The following is a 20689-nucleotide window of genomic DNA, read 5'->3' as shown; positions in this document are numbered from 1 at the left end:
AGAACTAAAGTTAATTCACAGAACTAGGAAAATTTCTAGACTGATCTATCGTAGTATTTTATATATTTATCTTAAAAGATAGATCTAGAAGTTTTAGATCCTTGTTAAGATAGTTTATAGAAGGTAAAGTTATCCAATATTTTTCGAAGATATTTAGAATAATTTCTAGAAATATCCTAGACAAGTAAGACATGGCAAAATGCATTTGTAATCGATTCTAGTTATTCCTTTGCAAAGCTCTCTTAGCCAAAATCCTTTTTTTTCCTTTCTAAAAGATATTATATAGTACTCCTTTTTATATATTTAGTAAGTTTTTTTAATTTCAATATTTTAGGTGACAAGTTTAACATTACAACATTTTAAAAATTATATTCAATCCTTTGTATGCCCTTTTGTTTTATCCCTCTCTAATAGCTTTTTCCCTTTATATTTTTGATAACTTGAATTCGTAACTGTAAAATCGAAAGTGAAGAGTGCAAACAAGTCTTTTATATCTTGTGGAATGTGTTTCTTATTTATTGGTGTCTTTCTAAACGTGGTATATATATTTGACACCAAAGTTGAAAGCATTTCAACCCGTAGTTGTTACCATTTTTCAATATTTGTTTCAATAATACTTCAATAATCTTCGCAAACGTTTAAATTGAGTTTTGTACCTACAAGTAACCTTGATCAGAATATTACAAATATATAAGGATAGTTATTCTTGGAATAGTTTAGAAACGTTTGATTATGAATTTTTAAAATTATTTTTGAGATTGAAACTCGGAAAAATATATTTGAGGGTAAAAGGATAAATATATTTCGAGCGATCGTAAATGGTATGCAGATATCCTCTGTCATACTTTTGGGACATTGATGCCCCTGTCGTCCAAAAACTAAAGCATATATACCCTTTATACTACGTGACATAAACTTATCTATCGACCCGATATTTATTAAATATCAAATCGACAGATAAGATTGCGTCACTTGTCCATATTTAGTCTTTTGTTAGAATGAAGGACATATATGGTCTAATTTTTAGACGACAGGGACATTAATATTTTTAAAATATGACGAAGAATATGTGCATATTATTTATAATAGTTCAGATGTATATTTATCCTTTTTCCCTATATTTGATCATAAAATATTGAAATTAACGAAAACATGACCAAATACTTACTAAATTTTCTAGCGGAAAATAGTACATACAGTAGTAATAATGATTAGAAGGTGGCCTTTTGCTTAGTGTATTTTGTCGTATGCACGGACAGTACTTATCATCTTTGTCCTAAGCTAATCATCCAAATTAGTACTCTTAAAAATAACAAATGACACAAAACATTAATGTCATAATTTTCCTTCTGTTTTCCCTTTTCATGTGTAGAATTAAGCTTCAAAAATTACAGTCTTGATATACATCGAATAGAATGTGACCAAACTTTAGTTTTTCTTCATTTGTTTAAATACTTATTTGGAATTTTTATTAAATTTTTAAAGGTATACAAATTATAGGGAAAAGGGTAAAAAATATTCTTAAACTATATGAAAGAAAAAAAAATGCCCTCCATTTATAATTTGGCTCAAAAATGCACTTACCGTCAATACTTCGGTTTTAAAATGCCCTTAAATTATGCGAAAGGAATAAAAATGTCCTCTGTTTGTAGTTTGGTCCAAAAATGTTCTTGCCGTCAATATTTTGATCCAAAAAAGCCCTTATTGTTATTTAATGGGTAAAAAATGCTCATTTTCCAAATAAATATATTATTATTTTCTTTTTAGCACATTCTTTTTCTAATAATGTTTTTTTTAATTAGCAAATATTTATCTTACTTCAATTCAGAAAAAAAATAAAAATAAAAATATTTCTTATTTTATTATCATTATTTTTTATCGTTATATAAATATAAAATAATGATGGATATACTATGATCTTATATATATGACATATATTATATGTCGAAAGGGTACATGAAGTTATTCTATTTTAATTGATAAAATGAAATTAAGAAGAAAAAAATATTTCCTACATTTTTATTTGTTAAAAGTGATTTTAGAAGAAAGAAATAAGAATAATGTTCTTTAATAATATTTTAATTAGGAAGAAGATGTGTTTAAAAAGAAATAAAATAATATATTTATTTGAAAAAGGGCATTTTTGACCCATTTTATAACTATAGGGGCATTTCTGGACCAAACTGTTGATTGCAAGGGCATTTTTGAACCAAAATATTGACGATAAGGACATTTTTGAGCTAAATTATAAACAGATGATATTTTTGTTCCTTTCACATAGTTTAAGGACATTTTTGATCATTTTCCCTAGATTATATAATAATCTAACAAGTAGTTATATAAACTACCATTTTGATCATTTTCTCCACATATTTATGCATTTACTTGTTGCCCCTTCACATTAGTTCAATGTTGGACTATTTGGTCATAACTTCTTGTAAATGAACCTCCACATATAATCATATTGTGATTGTGATTGCTGCATATCCACTTTCGTTGAGAAAACATTCATAAAAATCTTTTAAATTCACATTTACGGTTAAATACTACACAAATATATTCCAGCTAAAGTATAAAATTCACAAAAAATATGTTTGCTTAATATCACATGTCAGTTAAATACTATAAAAATATATTCCAGTAAAAGTATAAACATTTTTCCTTCTTACGTAAAACATGAGTAAGTTCTTCATTTTATTTTTTATGAGGATAAATAGACAAGGAAATTACAAAATGAATAATCAAACTCTCATCTATTGGGTGACAATTGATGTATACAACCAACTAATAAGAGAGAATTGCTCGGATGATAAGCCAAGTTGATTTGGAATATTTTGAAAAATAAGTAATTTATCAAATTAATAATAAGTCAAATAGTCAATAAGTACTATTTGATGCTCAAACAGACAAAATTCATGCAAGAAGAAGGTGTTCTAAAAAACTAAGGATGTTTAGTTAGGAATTTGAAAAATTAAGGGATGAATTTTGCAAATTGTGAGCATTTAGTCAAATGCACAACTACCCTCAAACCTCAACAACCCTTGATGGCTTTTGAAGAAAAGAATTCAGAGACAAAAGGTGGTTGGTGAAGCTGACATTGGACTCTTATGTGCTTAATTGCCTAACCCCATCTCCCTTCAATCTACCTACCATAACCATTTTCTTATTACACTTGAAAATTTCTCAAAAAACAAGCCAAAATTTGGTCTTCAAACAACTCCAAGAACACAGAGAGAGTGGAAAAACTGAAGTTTTTCAGAAGAAATGGCACAGATTAGTAGCATGGCACAAGGGATACAGACCCTTAATCTGAATTCCAATCTTTCTAAAACCCAAAAGAGTCCTCTTGTTTCAAATTCTCTCTTCTTTGGATCAAAGAAAGTAACCCAAATTTCAGCAAAATCTTTAGGGGTGTTTAAGAAAGATTCAGTTTTGAGGGTGGTGAGGAAGTCACCTTTTAGGATTTCTGCATCAGTGGCTACTGCAGAGAAACCCCATGAGATTGTGCTGGAACCCATCAAAGATATATCTGGTACTGTTAAATTGCCCGGTTCTAAATCCCTTTCCAATCGTATTCTCCTTCTTGCTGCCCTTTCTGAGGTAAAGTAACCAACTTTTTTTTTTTTGCCCTTTTCTTTTCCTTTGAGTTTGATTGATGGATGCTGAGTTATGGGTTGCTATATCTTTAATGGGTTATGAACTGAATTGACTTAAAGATTTGGTCTTTTTTATCTTTGGTATAGTTAGTTGAGTGTGTGCATGGTGTGTTTGGTCTGTTATTTGGCATTCTGGTTTACATCAGAAATGCTTATTTCTAGTATTTGCTTGGGTATAAAAGTAGGTAACTTATAGCACCCAAGGGTGTGGTCTAGTGATCAATGACATGAGCTAAGCACCATGAGATCTCAAGTTCAATTTCAAATGGAGACAAAACAATAGGGGATTACTTCCCATCTCGTCTAGCCTTGGTGGACAAAATTACCTAACACTAGTTGCTTGTGGGAGGCGGCATGTATCCCATGGAATTAGTCGAGGTGCGCGCAAGTTAACTAAGGCACCACAATTATAAAAAAAAAAAGTAGGTGTCTTATGGTAGTTGTATATGGTTTAGGATAAATGGAATAATCTTTTGGTGATATTTTGAGGTATTAAAAGTTGATAACAATGACCATACATTGATTAAGACATGTAAATTAGACAAGAGCTAGGATGTTTATAAAGGAAAATGCCCCATTTTGGTGGAATCATTTTCATTGAGGAAAAAACTTTCCTGAGTTTAAGGTAATCAAACACTAACAAACATTTTCTTTGAGATCTGTCGTACCAAACATACCGAGTTTATATATTTGGTTCCAATGGTTTTGATACTTCATTTAAATACCATGTCATCTGCACTGAGCTTAAATATGCTTTTTACCACTTCAAAAAACGTTGGTATTTAGCTGATTTTTGACGTTCTACTTGCAATGCTAATCACATGTTATTTTTTGCTTAATGTTTTGTTTTTATTGAAATGATTGCATTTTGTCAATCTGTCAACCAAATTGATCTGCCAAATGTTCAGCTTTTGTGGCATTTTGTTGTGGTTCTTGGGGATTCAGCAATTCCCTTGTTGAGTTTCTGACCCTACCAATTTGGCATTAGGGTGTTTATGTATAAATTTGGACAGTGTTTCTTTTTTTGTTTCTTAATTAATTCAAGGAGATGTTTGTTAGAGTACCATCATTAATGATGTTATGCAAAACAATGCAAATTAAGTATATGGTAAAAACTGATGCTATAAGTGTGAGGAGGGGAGCTAAGGGATGAAAGAAACACGTTACTCTTGGTATAAGCTGTCCTAAACAACTGGGAACTCTCTTCCCAAGCTCACGGTGTTCTGAACAACTCATACAGTATAATTATCGTGTGCATTTTCATGCTTTCATATTCTTGATATATGTTACTTACAACCTTGTGCTGCCATTACATGTCACTGGCACTTGAATTTCAGGGAAGGACTGTTGTTGACAATTTACTGAGTAGTGATGACATTCATTACATGCTTGGTGCGTTGAAAACACTTGGACTTCATGTTGAAGATGACAATGAAAACCAACGAGCAATTGTGGAAGGTTGTGGTGGGCAGTTTCCTGTCGGCAAAAAGTCTGAGGAAGAAATCCAACTATTCCTTGGAAATGCAGGAACAGCAATGCGTCCGTTGACAGCAGCAGTTACAGTAGCTGGTGGACATTCAAGGTCTTTCAATCGTTCCTTCTTCGTACCTTTTGTTTTTGTCTTCTTTGCTTTTTTATTTTCTCTTCTCTTTTTCCAGTGTTGTTTCTTTGTGTTTTTTTGTTTTGGGGCTGTTTCTTTTGAAGCCATTTTGATAGTCTCATGAATTTGCATTTTTGGGATGGTGGCAAATACTTCTGAAATGTACATCAATAATTTAATCTTTTTTGGTTAGATAATAGTTGCCACTGGTGATAAATTAGATGTCAGTTAGCTCCTCAAAGGTTGAGTAATCTGGATGTGGTGCTTTGAGAGCTTCAGAAATGCATGCATACTTTGTATGTCATGTGTTTTACCATCTTTCTCAACATGACAGAGAACAAGACAGGGAACAAGCATATTTTTGTTTGCTTCTTCTTTAGTTAGAGTTGTTTCTTCTCTTTTTTTTTGGTCTAGAAAATATTACCTTGTGGTAGGTGATAACTCCATGAATAATTGTGTGCTACAGATATGTTCTTGATGGAGTTCCTAGGATGAGAGAGAGACCAATTGGTGATTTGGTTGATGGTCTTAAGCAGCTTGGCGCAGAGGTAGATTGTTCCCTTGGTACGAATTGTCCCCCAGTTCGAATCGTCAGCAAGGGAGGTTTGCCAGGAGGGAAGGTGAGGATTATAATTTTATTATGTATAATGTTAGTAATTGGTAGCCTGTTACTATAATTGTCTTAACTAGGAATAGTATTATCACAATGATGAGTAGTGTTTTAACTTTTAAATGCAATGGCGTCTTTTCTTGAAAAGTTAAATACATGCCTTACACTTCAGAGAAAGTGGCTTACATTATCTTAATTTAGATCCTGAGTAATAAAGCCAAAAGATCCATCTCATCAGTTGGATACAATGAGTTACAGATGGAAATGAGTGGTGGTGAGACTTGAACCCGCAACCTCAACCTTGTTCTGGTACCATCTTGAATTATGTGTACAGCCTCTCTAAAAAGCTTCAGCTATAAGAGAGGGGACACTTATATTTCATTTGATTGTGTTGTAACAAATATATTTTTTATCTCCATCTGATTTACCTTCATTTTTTTTCATTTTATACTTTTTTCAGAACTACTGACCTTTAAGTCTAAGAACAAGCATGCACTCTCTCCCTCGTGCCATAGAGTAAATTAGTTTATAGTCAATATATTTTTCTTGCATGTATAAAGCTCGTATGATAACAAACAATGCAACTCTAGTATCTATCCACTTAACGAGAAGTCCTAAATGTGAAAGGCAGACTTCCAATTTTTTCAAGTAACTTGTTGTCCTCCTTTATTTTGTCTTTGTTTCCTCCAAAAGTCTCTTGTCCCTCCATTTGATCTCTTCCACATTCCTTGTCGCTGCTACTAAATTAAAGAAGATACATTTGATTCTGCAATATTTTTTAACTTTATATTGATGAATCATGTTCATATGTTGTCTGTGGTTTACTTGCTCAGCTTCTTTCCTAGTATAGAAAGATGTAATATAACCGTTTTTGAGTTCTTGCTAAGTTATACTCCCTTTATATCTATCAGGTAAAGCTCTCTGGATCCATCAGCAGCCAATACCTGACTGCTCTGCTTATGGCTGCTCCCCTAGCTCTAGGAGATGTGGAGATTGAAATAATTGACAAACTGATATCTGTGCCTTACGTTGAAATGACACTGAAGTTGATGGAGCGATTTGGTGTCTTTGTGGAGCACAGCAGTAGCTGGGATAGATTCTTGGTAAAAGGAGGTCAGAAGTACAAGTAAGTCTGCTTTCACAGTGTGTTAATGTCTTTGATAATCTGGTTCCACCGATCGATGAAGCTAACAGTTATGAGAATATCATAGGTCTCCTGGGAAAGCATTTGTGGAAGGAGATGCCTCAAGTGCTAGCTATTTTTTGGCGGGGGCAGCTGTCACGGGTGGAACTGTCACTGTTGAAGGTTGTGGAACAAGCAGTTTACAGGTATTTCTCATGCCATTAAGACCTTGGGGCAATCACATTCTAGACTTTTCCATCTTGTGCTTAGAATTTGTGACAGCACCATAATATGTCCTATTTCTCTTCTATTCACTAGCTTAATTTTGTGGAAGTACCAAAAAGTAAGAGTTGCACAGCGCATGGCCTACATCTTAGTCTATGACTGCATAAGGTAATTTTCTAACAAGGGACTTACTTTGGACTTTATGTTTCCTTTGTGAAGGGGGATGTTAAGTTCGCTGAGGTCCTCGAGAAGATGGGGGCAGAAGTTACATGGACAGAGAACAGTGTCACGGTTAAAGGACCTCCAAGAAACTCTTCTGGAATGAAACATTTGCGTGCCATTGATGTGAACATGAACAAAATGCCAGATGTGGCCATGACTCTTGCTGTAGTTGCACTTTTTGCTGATGGCCCTACTACCATAAGAGACGGTATGGCTAGCCTTGTTTCCCTGGAAATCAAATCAATCTTATTGAAGCACTTTGTTTTGATTAAGATATAATTCTGAAGCGATTGGGACATGGGACACTATTCTTCAATATGAGAGCATTTCCCTGCATAATTAGTTTTTTAAAATGCCGTGATAACCTGACTAAAATGTGCAAAGAGGTTTTCCTGGTAGTTTAGGGGTCTGAGCAGAAGGGAAGAAAATTGTCGTAGCTTTTTGCAATTTCTTCTTAATACAAGAGGAATGGGCTCTCTGCCTCACCATTTCTGGGTTGATGCATACACTTTGTAAATGTCGATGTCCTTTGTTATGCTACCCCTTTGATATACTTAAAGACTCAATTTGGCACGCATCACATAACTTTTTCTAGATAGATTTGCTTTTGCCTCGTAAAATTTGGTATTTATAACGGTTAATGCCTGTTGGGAAGTTAAGGGGAAAAAGAAAACATTGTTTAATATCTTTTATTTTACACTTGATAAGTAGAAAAATCCTTTAATCGCATCTTCATGTTTATCATTTTGCTAAATTAGGTTGATGAATTTCTTGAATTAAATTGTAAAAAGACTCTGTGAAATACAGAACTATCTGATGGTTTTCTTGTCGAGTCGGCTATATGCTATATTACATGGACTTGGGTATTGGGTATCAGATGTGATAATGTATCCTAATTGTTAGGCTTGATTTTTTATCTAGTTTCTAAACGTATTCAAGGATCCATACAAAGTACCAAATCCATGTGCTACCCATTTGGGTGCGGTTAAAAGCAAATGAAGAGTTCCAGCATGATATAAGCCAGTGATGGTAGAAAGTAGTATAACTCGAACTTTTGTTAGATATGAGAACTAATAAATTAAGACATGATCTATAGCTGTATGGATTGAAGATAAATTAGTAGTGTTTCCCGAGTTTGAAGATCTTTCTAGTGTGAAGTAGATTTGTGTAGTTTCTCGTTGATGTATATGATCCACAGCAACTTTAAATATAAACTGTTTGAAGACCTTATGAGAATAAAGATTTTTTCGGAATGAAGTATTTAAACGTTGCAGATTTTCATGTGAGATGAGCCACGCCGTCATATTATTTTCCCCTCTTTCTTTCTTTATATTGTGCTAATACCCCTCTTTTCTCTGCTCAGTTGCTAGCTGGAGAGTTAAGGAAACTGAGCGGATGATTGCCATATGCACCGAACTTAGGAAGGTAAACATCTTAGCTGGTTTCATGATATTTGCAGCTTACAAGCCTAGTGTAATGTTGAAGAAGTTGTTGATATTTCATTGCCTCAATTATTCTGTTTTTCCTTCCTCTTTGACATTTCTGGATGAAACTTCAGTTGGGTGCAACAGTTGTAGAAGGGTCAGACTACTGCATAATCACCCCACCAGAAAAGTTAAACGTAACGGAGATTGATACATATGATGATCACAGAATGGCTATGGCTTTCTCTCTTGCTGCTTGTGCTGATGTTCCAGTCACCATTAAGGACCCCGGTTGTACTCGCAAAACCTTCCCCGACTACTTTGAGGTTCTCCAGAAGTACTCCAAGCACTAAACCACTTCACATGTAGAAGAAATTATTTTGTACAAGAAGAGAGATTATGCACCAGTTTGCTACCAAAACGGTGTCCATACCGGAAGAGTAAAAAGCTTTCAACTCCTTTTTATTTGTCTATGTGAGATGATGTTCATTGTATTTGTTGAAGTTGAGCTTTTTTTTCTTCTTTTGACTAGAAGACATGTATACTATAGAGTAACTACACTTCCTTCAAGAATATTTAACATTTAACAATGATTATCACCGTTTTAGTTATTGTATTTGGTATTCAAAATAAATTTGTTTCGAGGATTTAAAGCTATAATTGTGAATTTGTGATTTACGGAGTTATGATAGCCCATTGACCCATATATTTTCACTTATTAAAGCTCATGATTTCATGTTTATATGGTACGATAAAATTAAGGAAAAACTATCTAATTACGCAAATATTCCTACCATATTTACTAATTTTTCTATAGTTTGAAATAATTACATATATCTTACTAATTAATAGTTTCATACCAAATTTCAAGTAAAATATACTTAGAGCCTGTTTGGCATTGTTGTTGGGAGGCCAGAAGTGTTCTTTTTTGAGAAAAAAACACTTCTTTTGAAAAATTAAGTGTTTGGCAAATTCTTAAATCTGCTTTTAAATGGAAGCAGAATCAGTTTTTCTGCTGTTAGGAAGAAACTAAAATTTTCTGCTTTTTAAAAAAAGCACAAGCAGAAAATTATTCTTTTAAGACTAAAATATCCCTTACATATATACATATTTATCAATATATACCTTATTAATTGATTAACATATCTCATAAGTTTGGTTAATTTTCATTCAAGAATTTTATTTTTTTATTTTTATATAATAAATTTTTTATTTTTATCTATGTTTGATATTATTAGTTATATATTTTATTGTATATATTACTTCACGTATTATTTTATAGAATTGGAAATAAAAGTAACAACAATATTTTTGTAAGATTAAAAAAAAGTATCAATTAAAGATTTAGACCCTCCCATAAAAGTAACAAATAACAATTTTTTCTTAATTTACGTATTATTTTATTTTAATTTGACTTTTTAAAAACTTTTAGAGTATTATAACAAAAAAAATATAGCTAAGATTGGATTAAAAAATAGGTAACTAATAACAAAAATATTCATCTTTTCAATATTTTTCAACAATATTTATCTATGTACAATATTGATTGAAAATTTGAATATGTAAATTTTAACTAATTAAATTAAAAATGTAATTAAAGTTTTTGTCTAAGATGTTTAAAATAGTTTCTCTCGATAAAATAATCTTAATATTAAATGCACATTGATACTTACCCTTTTTCGTAATTTAACTCTCAAAAGCTTTTTTAAAAAAAAATTAGTCAAACACAAATTGCTTATCAAAAGCACTTTTTAAATGAATTTGTCAAACACAAATTGTTTTTTTTGGAAAGCACTTTTCTAAAAGGCTATTTTAAAAAAACGCTTCTAAAAATAAGCAGTTTTTACCAGCAATGTCATACAGGCTCTTAGATACATGTATTTTTGCTACCAAATACATTCTAAAATACAAATACCCATGGAGAGAGGCGAGTGAGAGACTGTATATCCCAAATACATGTGAATCAAACTAGATACATGTACCTGGAATACCCAGATACATAGGGAGAGACTAACGATAGAGTCAAATACATGTGAATCTACTTGAATACATTATATTTGGACCAAAATCTGGCATGAATGGTAATTTTAAAAATCACAAAAAATACATAATTAAATATTAAACTAATGAAATTTATGTTAGTTATCGTAAAATTAAGGCATCTGATACCAATCACATGTTCTTTCAGAATGGAGTGTGACACCAGCCTATCAGAACCCACTAAAATAAGAGGGTCATGCTAGTTTGGCATTTTCGGCCTGGTAACCACTAACCAGGACAGAGTCCGGCCCACTGGTTAATCGGCCCGATGTGACCTAGTTACACAACATATACAGTCGAAGTATATAGGTACTATATATATTTTGATTGGCGTCATGCAAAACTTTTTTTTTTTTGGTTTCCCATCCGGTGTCTGGAGTCCACATTGGAGTTCCGACTAAATTCGAATTGCGCTCTGCAGGGCCCATTCGGGGGTGGCGCTTCCAACAAGATTTTCTCCATATCCAGGGCTCGAACCCGAGACCTCTGGTTAAGTGTGAAACACTCCTACCAGCGCACCACAACCCATGTTGGTATGCAAAACTTAATAATTACAAATCTCGAAGGCTGATAGATTATATGACAAAAAACTCGCATATGAAAAAGTGATATAAAAGAAAGCATAAAAACTATTTTATTTTATTTTATTTTATAAAAGTCCAAACATTTTCCATCAAGAAAAGAACAAATTTGTTTTTTTTTTCTATTGAGAATTTCTTTTTCTAAATTTAAGTCAAATCCAAATAAGATAGGGAACTCAGGATAAATTACATAAAATAAAATTAGATCAAGGTTATAATTCCAATATTTTTAAATGGTTAAAAATTATAGTAACTTGAAACTTAAGAATTTTGGAAGACTCAAAGTTAGTTACATGACTCGAGGTGAGATCCAAATGGAAGTGTTGACAAGAATGAATAATAAGGTAGCACATGATAGCTACTATTTGAATTGACAATTCATACAATTGTAGAGTAATTTTCCCAAATTTATTTTACCTATTAGTATTAATTTTTTAATCTTAAGTCTTAACAACTAGGAAGTCTCAATCTTAAAGGAATAATGATACATCATCTACCTTTTTTTAATGTATATAAGGTTGCAATGTGCTCATAAATTAGCTTAGAAATTTGACAACACCAAAGATGAATCATACTATAGAATTGCCTAATTGGTGTCCACCTTTCAATTAAAATATTATAGTGAGAAAGTATTTTGTTTACTTTTGATTGGAGTGTCCCTATTCTACCGTCAAATGTTTTGATAGTATGAATAAAAATTTCTACTTTTTATTAGAGATTTGAATTCGAATTCTGAAAAATGATGAAAATTCGAATTAATTTTTCTTTTAATAGATCATATGAGATACAAATATGAATTAATTGAGGTACCAAACAGAGTGGAAAACCTAATAAATAAAATACGAATATTACCTAGTTGGCCATGAAATTTTTCCACCTTTTTCTAAAGAAATTTCTCATTTTATTTGAAAATCAGTGTTTGGTCATAAAAATTTCAAATATAACTTGAAGTTGTATTAAGAATTTGGAAAACACCCCCACATCCTTTCTTAAGAGATGGATCAATCACCACTCGACGATTCAAAACTAACCGATACCCCAAAAACCTATTTTACTTCTTCACTTTTATAAATTTTCTTTTTAAATTTTTATCCTTTTATACAATAACCCCTATTTAAATTACTATGTTTTATAATTTTCTTTTAAAATACATTCGAAATCTAACTACATATATTGCAAAAAGTATGACCATATACAATCTCAACTTCAATTCCAACTTTAAAAATTAAGTATTTTTTATTTTTTATTTTCATGGTCAAACGCTCACTGAAGTCGAAGATTAATTAAGTGTAGTAGTACTTTTGAAAGAATATTCGAATAAATATATATAGTAATAGGGAAGAGGAAAATAAAATAAAATAGTTATATGGTGAGGCAACCATGTGAGCAAGTTGGCAAATAAGTAAGGCAAACCATGTCCCAACAGTTGTTTTCTTTTTATTTATAACCTGCTGCCATCATGTTCTATGCTTTATTACTTATTACTATGCTCACTATACATTAAAATAATTATAAATTTTTTTTATATAAAACTATTAAACTGTTCACCTAGCTCCTTCTTTTTTTTTTTTTTTTAATAAAAATTCTTTCCACCGTCCTCTTCCCCTAAATTTCTGAATCACAAGAATTTACTATTAAAAGATTCTATTAGCTCAAATTAAGGTGCCTAATTAAGACATGGTAATTACTCTATAATGTTCAAGTGGATACATTAATCGAATGTCAAATGGTGTTACTAATCTTACCAAATTTGATTAATCCATAGAATTTAATGATGTGATCAAGTGATTTGACTTAAATATACCTTACATTTCACGGATTAGGAAGAGTCACGTGTAGAGATAAGCAGGCACGCTATATCAAAAATAATCTTTAACCGCAATTATTAGTGACAATTATATTTTAGCACTCTTTGTAAATATCCCTAAAGTCTATAGTAGTATTGAATCTAATGTAATTAACTAATATCATTAAAGACCTTAGTATTTTTTGTTAATGTGTATAATTATTATCGCTAAAAGTTGTTTTTATCGTAGCGGGAGTCGCTAGTACTAGAGTAATTTTGTGAGACTAATAATAATGGACATAGAAATTGATCACATGATACCTAACAAAACTTTAGAAGAAAAGCCACTGAATATAAGGAGAGGTGTTATTGAAAAAGAGAGTTTTATTTGCCTTGCTTTCAAGGTTGCCTTATTACCAGCAAACTTATGTGAATTTTCACATGACTTTGTCTCTTTTTTAGGTATTTGCATTAACTCATCACCACCTCACCCTCAATTTTATATACCTCCATATTTCTAGGGTTAGATGCAAAGTATGCACGAAAGGAAAGTCTTGATGCAACGATACAAAATTATTACGTAAACAAAAAAAAATATATTCGATCAAATTATAAAAATAATCTCTCAAAAAAATAAAAGTACTTACATCAACAATGCTCGTGCCTCTAATATTTATTTATTTATTTGCATTTGGACTTTTTAGAGAACAAATGTCATGTGGAAGGATGTGAAAATTAAAATAAATAAATAAATCAGCTTTTTTCGTCCTTATCAATAGGTCTCAAAATATTCATTAATGGGAAAGCGTATTGTTAGTAATGACTCATTTCATATATATTTTTTCTCCATCTATTAATAAATCGAAGGTGAAATAAAACTTATTATAATATGTTTTTGAGAAACAAAGAGTAATTTCTCTTTCTCAGCTAGTTGATTGATGGAATAAAATATATATGCTTGTGGTCGGGCCATTCTTAGAACCCCTATAAATAGTGAAAGTTTTAGTATATCAAATTGTATTTTTAATTGCTTTTAATTATTATTTTATAAAGTTATATTTTTCATAATTTCAATTTTCCTCAATAAAATAATTGACTTTTTGAAATAATAATTAAGTAACATCTTCTTGCAAAAGGAAAAAGGGAAAAAAAAGATATGGAAGTTTAATTCATTGCATGAAGCAAAATAATTTTCTGATTAACCCCAAAGGAAAATATCTAGAAGGATAAGTTTTTTTTAAAAAATAAATCATGAAAGGTGAAAAACGTGCTAAGTCAAATTTGTGTTGGAAAATAAGTCAAAAATTGTGAATTTTATTAATATAAATATGCAATCTAACAATGGAAAAAAGAATTGATCAAAAAAAGGTGAATAATGTTTTATTAATAATTATGACGCATTAACTTTTCTAAGCAAGTCATAATTCGTTTTAGCAGGAGAATTACTTTATTTAGGTACACATATATGCCTTTCATGTTGAGAAAAATATAGCTTTCATTAGGTAAAATAAAGTAAAATTTTCCAAAGTGAAGAGGACTTATTAGCTATTTGATTTGATTTTTCTAGAAAATCTACTTCTGTAATTGATAACAAACCAAAAATATATGAATAAAATATAACATCAAAAATGATAAGAAGGAAGTCCTCATTGTATTCTCATGGCAAATTATAGTATTAACGATGAAAGAATTTTGCATTAGCATGGTTAAATACATAATTATTCCTAAAAAAAAATCAAATTATTTTCATTAAATAAAAATCAAATTCTTTTCACTAAATTTGTAGAAGGTATTTTTAAAAAATAAATGCATGTTATTTTGAATATAAAAAATCAAACAGTGTATAATAAATAATTTCAAAATAATTAAGTAAAACCAATATTACTAATATTAATATTAGTAATACATCATATTTAACATTATTTTTATGCACCCTATTGAACGATCCCTCATTTCATGGTTACTTCTTCAATATTCAACTCCTTATCTCAAACTTTTTCTTTCTCATTTTAATTATTGTTTTAATTTCTTTTCATGCCTATTAAAAAATAAATACTAGATATAGTTTACTAAGTTATTCCTATTTATTGAATGTTTTTTATTTTTTGAAAATTTAAGCAGTATTAAAAATAATGTTTTTTTAATATTACGATATAATAGGAAATGTTTGTCAACTTTACTCTTGAATTTTAAAGTAAAACTATTTTGGGATTATTATTTTAAGTTAAAATGAGACAGAGTAAGTTTAAATTTCTTCCAATGTCAAAAAGTGATCAATAAGAATATGTACCATTATGTAAAAGGAAAAACTCAAAAAAAAAATAGATTTTATTATTTTTTCTAACAAGAAAGAAAAAGTTAAAATAACTGTTAAAATGGAACGAGGGAGTATATCTAAATTATAAAAATAGATTGAGGAGATTCAATGAATATTTATGAGATCCTTCATAAATCTCTCCTACCATCCAAAATTGGTAAAAATCAACAACCTTTCATAATTAACCCCAAGCTTTAGTCACCAACAAACCACCCAATATTTGCTCACACTTTCAAAAACACAAAACCCTTAATGACTTTTCCCCAAATCAAGAAACTCCCCTCATTAAAATAACTTTTATGAAATAAACTATACTTAACTTCATGGCCTTTGTTTTTTTTTTCCACCTATCAATGCATTAACCAACTACCTCACACTTTCCACAATCAGACAAAAGCCAACTCTTCCCAAGTTGAAATATACTCTAGGTTCCAAAATAAGGTAACTCAATAAACTAAATCTCACATTTATAATTTTACTTAATGTGTGTCAAATAAATTAAAATGACACTTATTTTAAAAGGAAGGAATACTAGTTAACGTACCAATTTGTCAACAAGTAATTGATCCCTCCATCCACTTATATAACTTGTTTATTATACTAAAATTGAATATCTTCCTTTACTTATCAAAATTGGAAAACTAAAAAATATTTATATCTACTTTATCCATATTATTAAGAAATAATTATTTTAAATTCACATGTGAATAGAATGACTTAAAATAATTAATAGTAATATAATTAAATAATTATTTTTACAAGGTATGTCAAATCAAATATAAACAAACAAAGTAATATGGATAGAAAGGAGTAGTATTTGTGAGCTTTTGCACTTTAATGGGGAAAAAAATTAGGGTTCTTTAATTTTTTACTCAAAGTTTGTTATACTTAGGTTAATCCATTTTTCATTAATTACACTCTTGTTTGACTATGTCCTTAAAATACCTACCCCACCCCCAAAACTCAACCTCTTAGCTATTAGTCCACTTTCAATCTTTCATAATTCCTTTTTTAAATTCTTCAAACCACATTCTTCTCCTTCCTCAAATTTAGTCTACACTCCAACCACACACACTCTCTCTTTCCAATCACCCATTTCTTAATCAATCGTCAATATTTTTTCTTCTAAATCCAAAGGCAAAGAAACCCCACAAAAGTTAAAGAAAAGAAAAGAAAAAAAAATTACAATAATTACTACTACTACCATTTTGTTCCAACAACAACCAGTCCCTCCAAGAAACCAGAAGATTCCCATAAATATAGGCTAAAGTTTCAATACCCTCATCTTCTTTTTTTACTCTTTTTTGTTTGTTTGATGATACCAATACCCTCATCATCACCTTCATAGCCACCCCTTTTTCTTTATTTTGCTTCTTATCTCCATTTCCACTATCAACAACCAAAACTTCATTACATTACAAGGGAAAACAACAAAAACAAAAAAGAAGAGACTTTTTCAAACCCTAACCCTCACCTTTTTCAAGAAAATCCAAGAGAAATTGGAGATTATCTTTGAAAACAAGAAATACCCAAGGTGGGTATTGCTCAAATATCCAAGATTTGGCAAGTGTAATGTCCCAAATGATGCACATTGACAATATCCCATCAACCCCAGGAAAGTTCAAGATGGAAAAGTCTCCTTACAATAGGCTAAGGATGCATTTTTCTCTAGCAAAGCTCACATTTTGGTCATTTGTATTCTTTGGGTTGATCTTTGTATTCTTTTACAGATCTCCAGCTTCTTCATCCTCTGTTTCTTCAGATCTCTCAAGAAGATCTCTCAGAACCAGCTCCTATGGTGGTCCTGCTTGGGAGAAGAGGATTAAAGCTTCAGCTAAAGTAAGGTCACGTAATGGTATTTCTGTATTGGTTACTGGTGCTGCTGGCTTTGTAGGAACTCATGTTTCAGTTGCTCTTAAACGCCGTGGCGATGGTGTATTGGGTTTGGATAATTTCAATGATTATTATGACCCTTCGCTCAAAAGAGCACGACAAGCGCTCTTAGAACGAACAGGGGTGTATGTTGTTGAGGGTGATATCAATGATGCCACCCTCTTGAAGAAACTTTTTGATATTGTTCCATTTACTCATGTAATGCATTTAGCTGCACAAGCAGGTGTACGTTATGCCATGGAAAATCCTGGATCATATGTGCATAGTAATATTGCTGGTCTTGTTAATGTTCTTGAAATTTGCAAAAGTGTTAATCCTCAACCAGCTATTGTGTGGGCATCATCTAGTTCTGTGTATGGATTGAATACTAAGGTACCCTTTTCAGAGAAGGATAGAACAGATCAGCCTGCTAGTCTTTATGCTGCAACTAAAAAGGCTGGTGAGGAAATTGCTCATACATATAATCATATATATGGGCTTTCATTAACTGGATTGAGATTTTTCACCGTTTACGGACCGTGGGGTAGGCCAGACATGGCTTACTTCTTTTTCACAAGGGATATCTTGAAGGGAAAATCGATTCCTATATTCGAGGCTGCTAATCATGGCACGGTAGCTAGGGATTTTACCTACATTGATGATATAGTGAAGGGATGTTTGGCAGCATTGGATACTGCTGAGAAGAGCACTGGAAGTGGTGGGAAGAAGAAAGGCGCTGCTCAACTGCGGGTGTTCAATTTAGGCAACACATCTCCTGTGCCAGTTTCAGATCTTGTCAGCATTTTGGAGAGGTTGCTAAAGGTTAAGGCCAAGAGATTGGTGATGAAGTTGCCAAGGAATGGAGATGTGCCATTTACTCATGCCAATATAAGTTCAGCCCACAAGGAGCTTGGATATAAGCCTACGACGGATCTACAGACGGGATTGAAGAAATTTGTTCGATGGTACCTCAATTACTATGGTAATGGAAAGAAGAGTGCCCAGTGATACATTCTTTGAATTGTGCGGTAGGATCATTCAATTCTTGTTCATTTTGATTCTATGATTGTTTTTTAACACATATTCGATCGATTGCCCCACTTTCTTGCTTTCTAAATCTTGATGATGCCATATATGGAGCACATCAGATCCCTCTGATGATGAAGTTTTGTGCTGGGCAATTTGATCTGTGTCAAATGGAACCTTAAACCAACTTTTTTTACTTTTGGAATGTAATTGTTGTAGTTTGTTCAATTTAGGATTCACGACTGATAGACCACTGCTGATTGATGGACAGCGGATTTATCATCTTTATTAAGTTCTAATAAGAGTAGCACATGATAGTTCCACATTTGTTTTCTTGCATAGATTTGTTTGGTTAGGACATTTCTGAGATCATCCTTTTACATGAATGTTGAGATTGTATATTTCTTATTTTGGCGGTTAAACAAGATTCCGTACTTTGTGATTCAGTATTTTTTGGTTTATTACTGGAAGTTGATTATTTAGATTCGTTATAATAGATTATTTTCGTTGTTCTTTTCCCTGTTTGTTATTTCTTTATGAATGAAAGAAAGGCAAGGAATAAGAAGCACCGTTAGAAACTGACAGTTAAGAAGCCTGAAGAGAACCCCGCAATGCTCCAGCTCCTCTAGGTTCTATGTTTCCTTTCCTTGAGTATGTGAGATGCTAGCGCTTAACCAGAAAACTAGTTAGTATAGGATCAAGGAGACATACTTTGCCTTTCATCTTCTTCTACCTTTACATTTTATGTCTGCAAGCTAAGAATGATTCCTCCCTTCTGGAGACAGTCTTCAGAAGTAAAATGCAAACACTAACATCAAGAAGTGTGCTATATCAATGAACAACTAGTCTTTTTTGGAAATTATGTTGATACTGTGATGGCTCATACAAATTATCTGGTCCATCTTTACCTTCCGATTTAGAAGTGAATTTATTGTGTAAATGTCCATTTCATTGACTATTTGGGTAGTTACAGCACTAATTCATTTTGAAGAAGTAGCAATACTATTGAATGGTTCTGAATGTGCTTCTCTTAGAATTACTAGTTGCTGAGACTAATCCTATTTAGATACTATCATCAACTTAAGTTTTAGAAAGTTGCACTTCTGGTTTATGTGACGGGATGGATCAAGATGCTGATGCAGTAATGTAAATTTCTGATCTTTCATCTGTCAAATATAAAATGAGAATTTCCGAATTGGGCACTGAGGTGTGAAAGCTTGGGTGCTCATTTACCTCCTCAATAAGTGGGAACTAAAATAGGATAGCTAAATTTCTGGTCCTTTCATGAGGTTTATGTTGTATTAGAATTCATCTGAACTTGGTTTTGATCCATTTCATTTCCTTAGATATCTAAGGTTGAACACTATAGTGGAAGCTATCCCCATATTTCATTCTGTTTCTAAGCATATGTACAAACAATTGGGAGTTGCAATCCTCTTGGAGTCCGTGTCAAGAGCTTTTCTTGGATTTCATTTTCTTTCCATTTTAAACATTTGAAAATAACTTAGCATTTTTGGCATCTGTAGCAATGTACAGAAAACTGAAAAGTTTGTGCATCTTTCATATTGTCATTGTTCTTGATATTCAGTTTGCGGATCATGTCTAATTGCATGAGTTCTCGTTTAGCAGCCTGAATATTAGGAAAAGTATATCATAAACTGGAGTATCTTGTTTTCAGTCTTCGAAGTTTATTTGTTAAAATGAACTTCAACCAAAAGACTTTATACTGGTAGTTTCTGTTTCCACTAGTAGGATGAAATTTTGACAGTTACGAGGACAAAGCGTTTGCATTCTTATCTATTTGATCGATGCAGCTTGCCATTCCTGTTCATTTTATCCCCTTGATAGATTTAGCTTGCCATTCCCAACTCTGCTTTGGGGTTTTGTTAGTAAGATTTTATTGTATGATTGCCTCTGTATACGAGTTCGAGTTGGGTGTTTGGACGGTATTTGATGCAAGGTTAATATGAAATGATTAAAGTTGTTCAAGGAATTCCCAGAATTGCTTTGAAGTTATTTATGGACATATCCTTCAGTTTGAAAAAAAAATAAAAAAGGTAAAGTTTGTGACAGTTATCTTAATATTTCACCAATACCAGTATTTGCGAATATTGAAATTCAGCATCTTAAATAGGGACTCATGCATTCACTGGTTGCAGTTCAATCAGGAACAATTATTAGCTTGTGGGATGCTTTTGCCAGTATTC

At 31.8% G+C, this 20689-nt stretch overlaps 2 protein-coding genes across 2 annotated transcripts; both read left to right on the top strand.

Annotated features, from left to right (window-relative positions):
• The first annotated feature begins 3033 nt into the window (after positions 1–3033).
• Positions 3034–9534, top strand: LOC102600915 (3-phosphoshikimate 1-carboxyvinyltransferase, chloroplastic). Its single transcript, XM_006347816.2, has 8 exons — positions 3034–3600; positions 4994–5238; positions 5723–5876; positions 6778–6992; positions 7078–7195; positions 7434–7644; positions 8800–8861; positions 8995–9534. The coding sequence occupies exons 1-8, from the start codon at positions 3265–3267 to the stop codon at positions 9211–9213; spliced, it is 1560 nt and encodes a 519-aa protein (XP_006347878.1). The 5' UTR covers positions 3034–3264; the 3' UTR covers positions 9214–9534.
• A 7059-nt stretch (positions 9535–16593) lies between these two features.
• On the top strand, positions 16594–18928 carry LOC102600578 (UDP-glucuronate 4-epimerase 3). The gene has a single exon (XM_006347815.2). The coding sequence runs from the start codon at positions 17157–17159 to the stop codon at positions 18462–18464; it is 1308 nt and encodes a 435-aa protein (XP_006347877.1). The 5' UTR covers positions 16594–17156; the 3' UTR covers positions 18465–18928.
• The last annotated feature ends 1761 nt before the right edge of the window (positions 18929–20689 follow it).

The sequence above is a fragment of the Solanum tuberosum genome, unplaced genomic scaffold (assembly GCF_000226075.1).
Source record: "Solanum tuberosum cultivar DM 1-3 516 R44 unplaced genomic scaffold, SolTub_3.0 scf00095, whole genome shotgun sequence".
NCBI classification, from domain to species: Eukaryota; Viridiplantae; Streptophyta; class Magnoliopsida; order Solanales; family Solanaceae; genus Solanum; species Solanum tuberosum.
The sequence above is the reverse complement of the archived record's forward strand: the minus strand, read 5'-3'. Positions and strand labels throughout refer to the sequence as shown.

Excerpts from the sequence above, each read along its gene's own strand:
- LOC102600578 (XM_006347815.2), top strand. The coding sequence starts at position 17,157 with ATGTCCCAAATGATGCACATTGACAATATCCCATCAACCCCAGGAAAG.
- LOC102600915 (XM_006347816.2), top strand. The coding sequence starts at position 3,265 with ATGGCACAGATTAGTAGCATGGCACAAGGGATACAGACCCTTAATCTG. Across the intron at positions 5,239-5,722 it reads GTAGCTGGTGGACATTCAAG|ATATGTTCTTGATGGAGTTC; the intron begins GTCTTTCAATCG and ends TGTGTGCTACAG. Across the intron at positions 7,645-8,799 it reads CCCTACTACCATAAGAGACG|TTGCTAGCTGGAGAGTTAAG; the intron begins GTATGGCTAGCC and ends TTCTCTGCTCAG.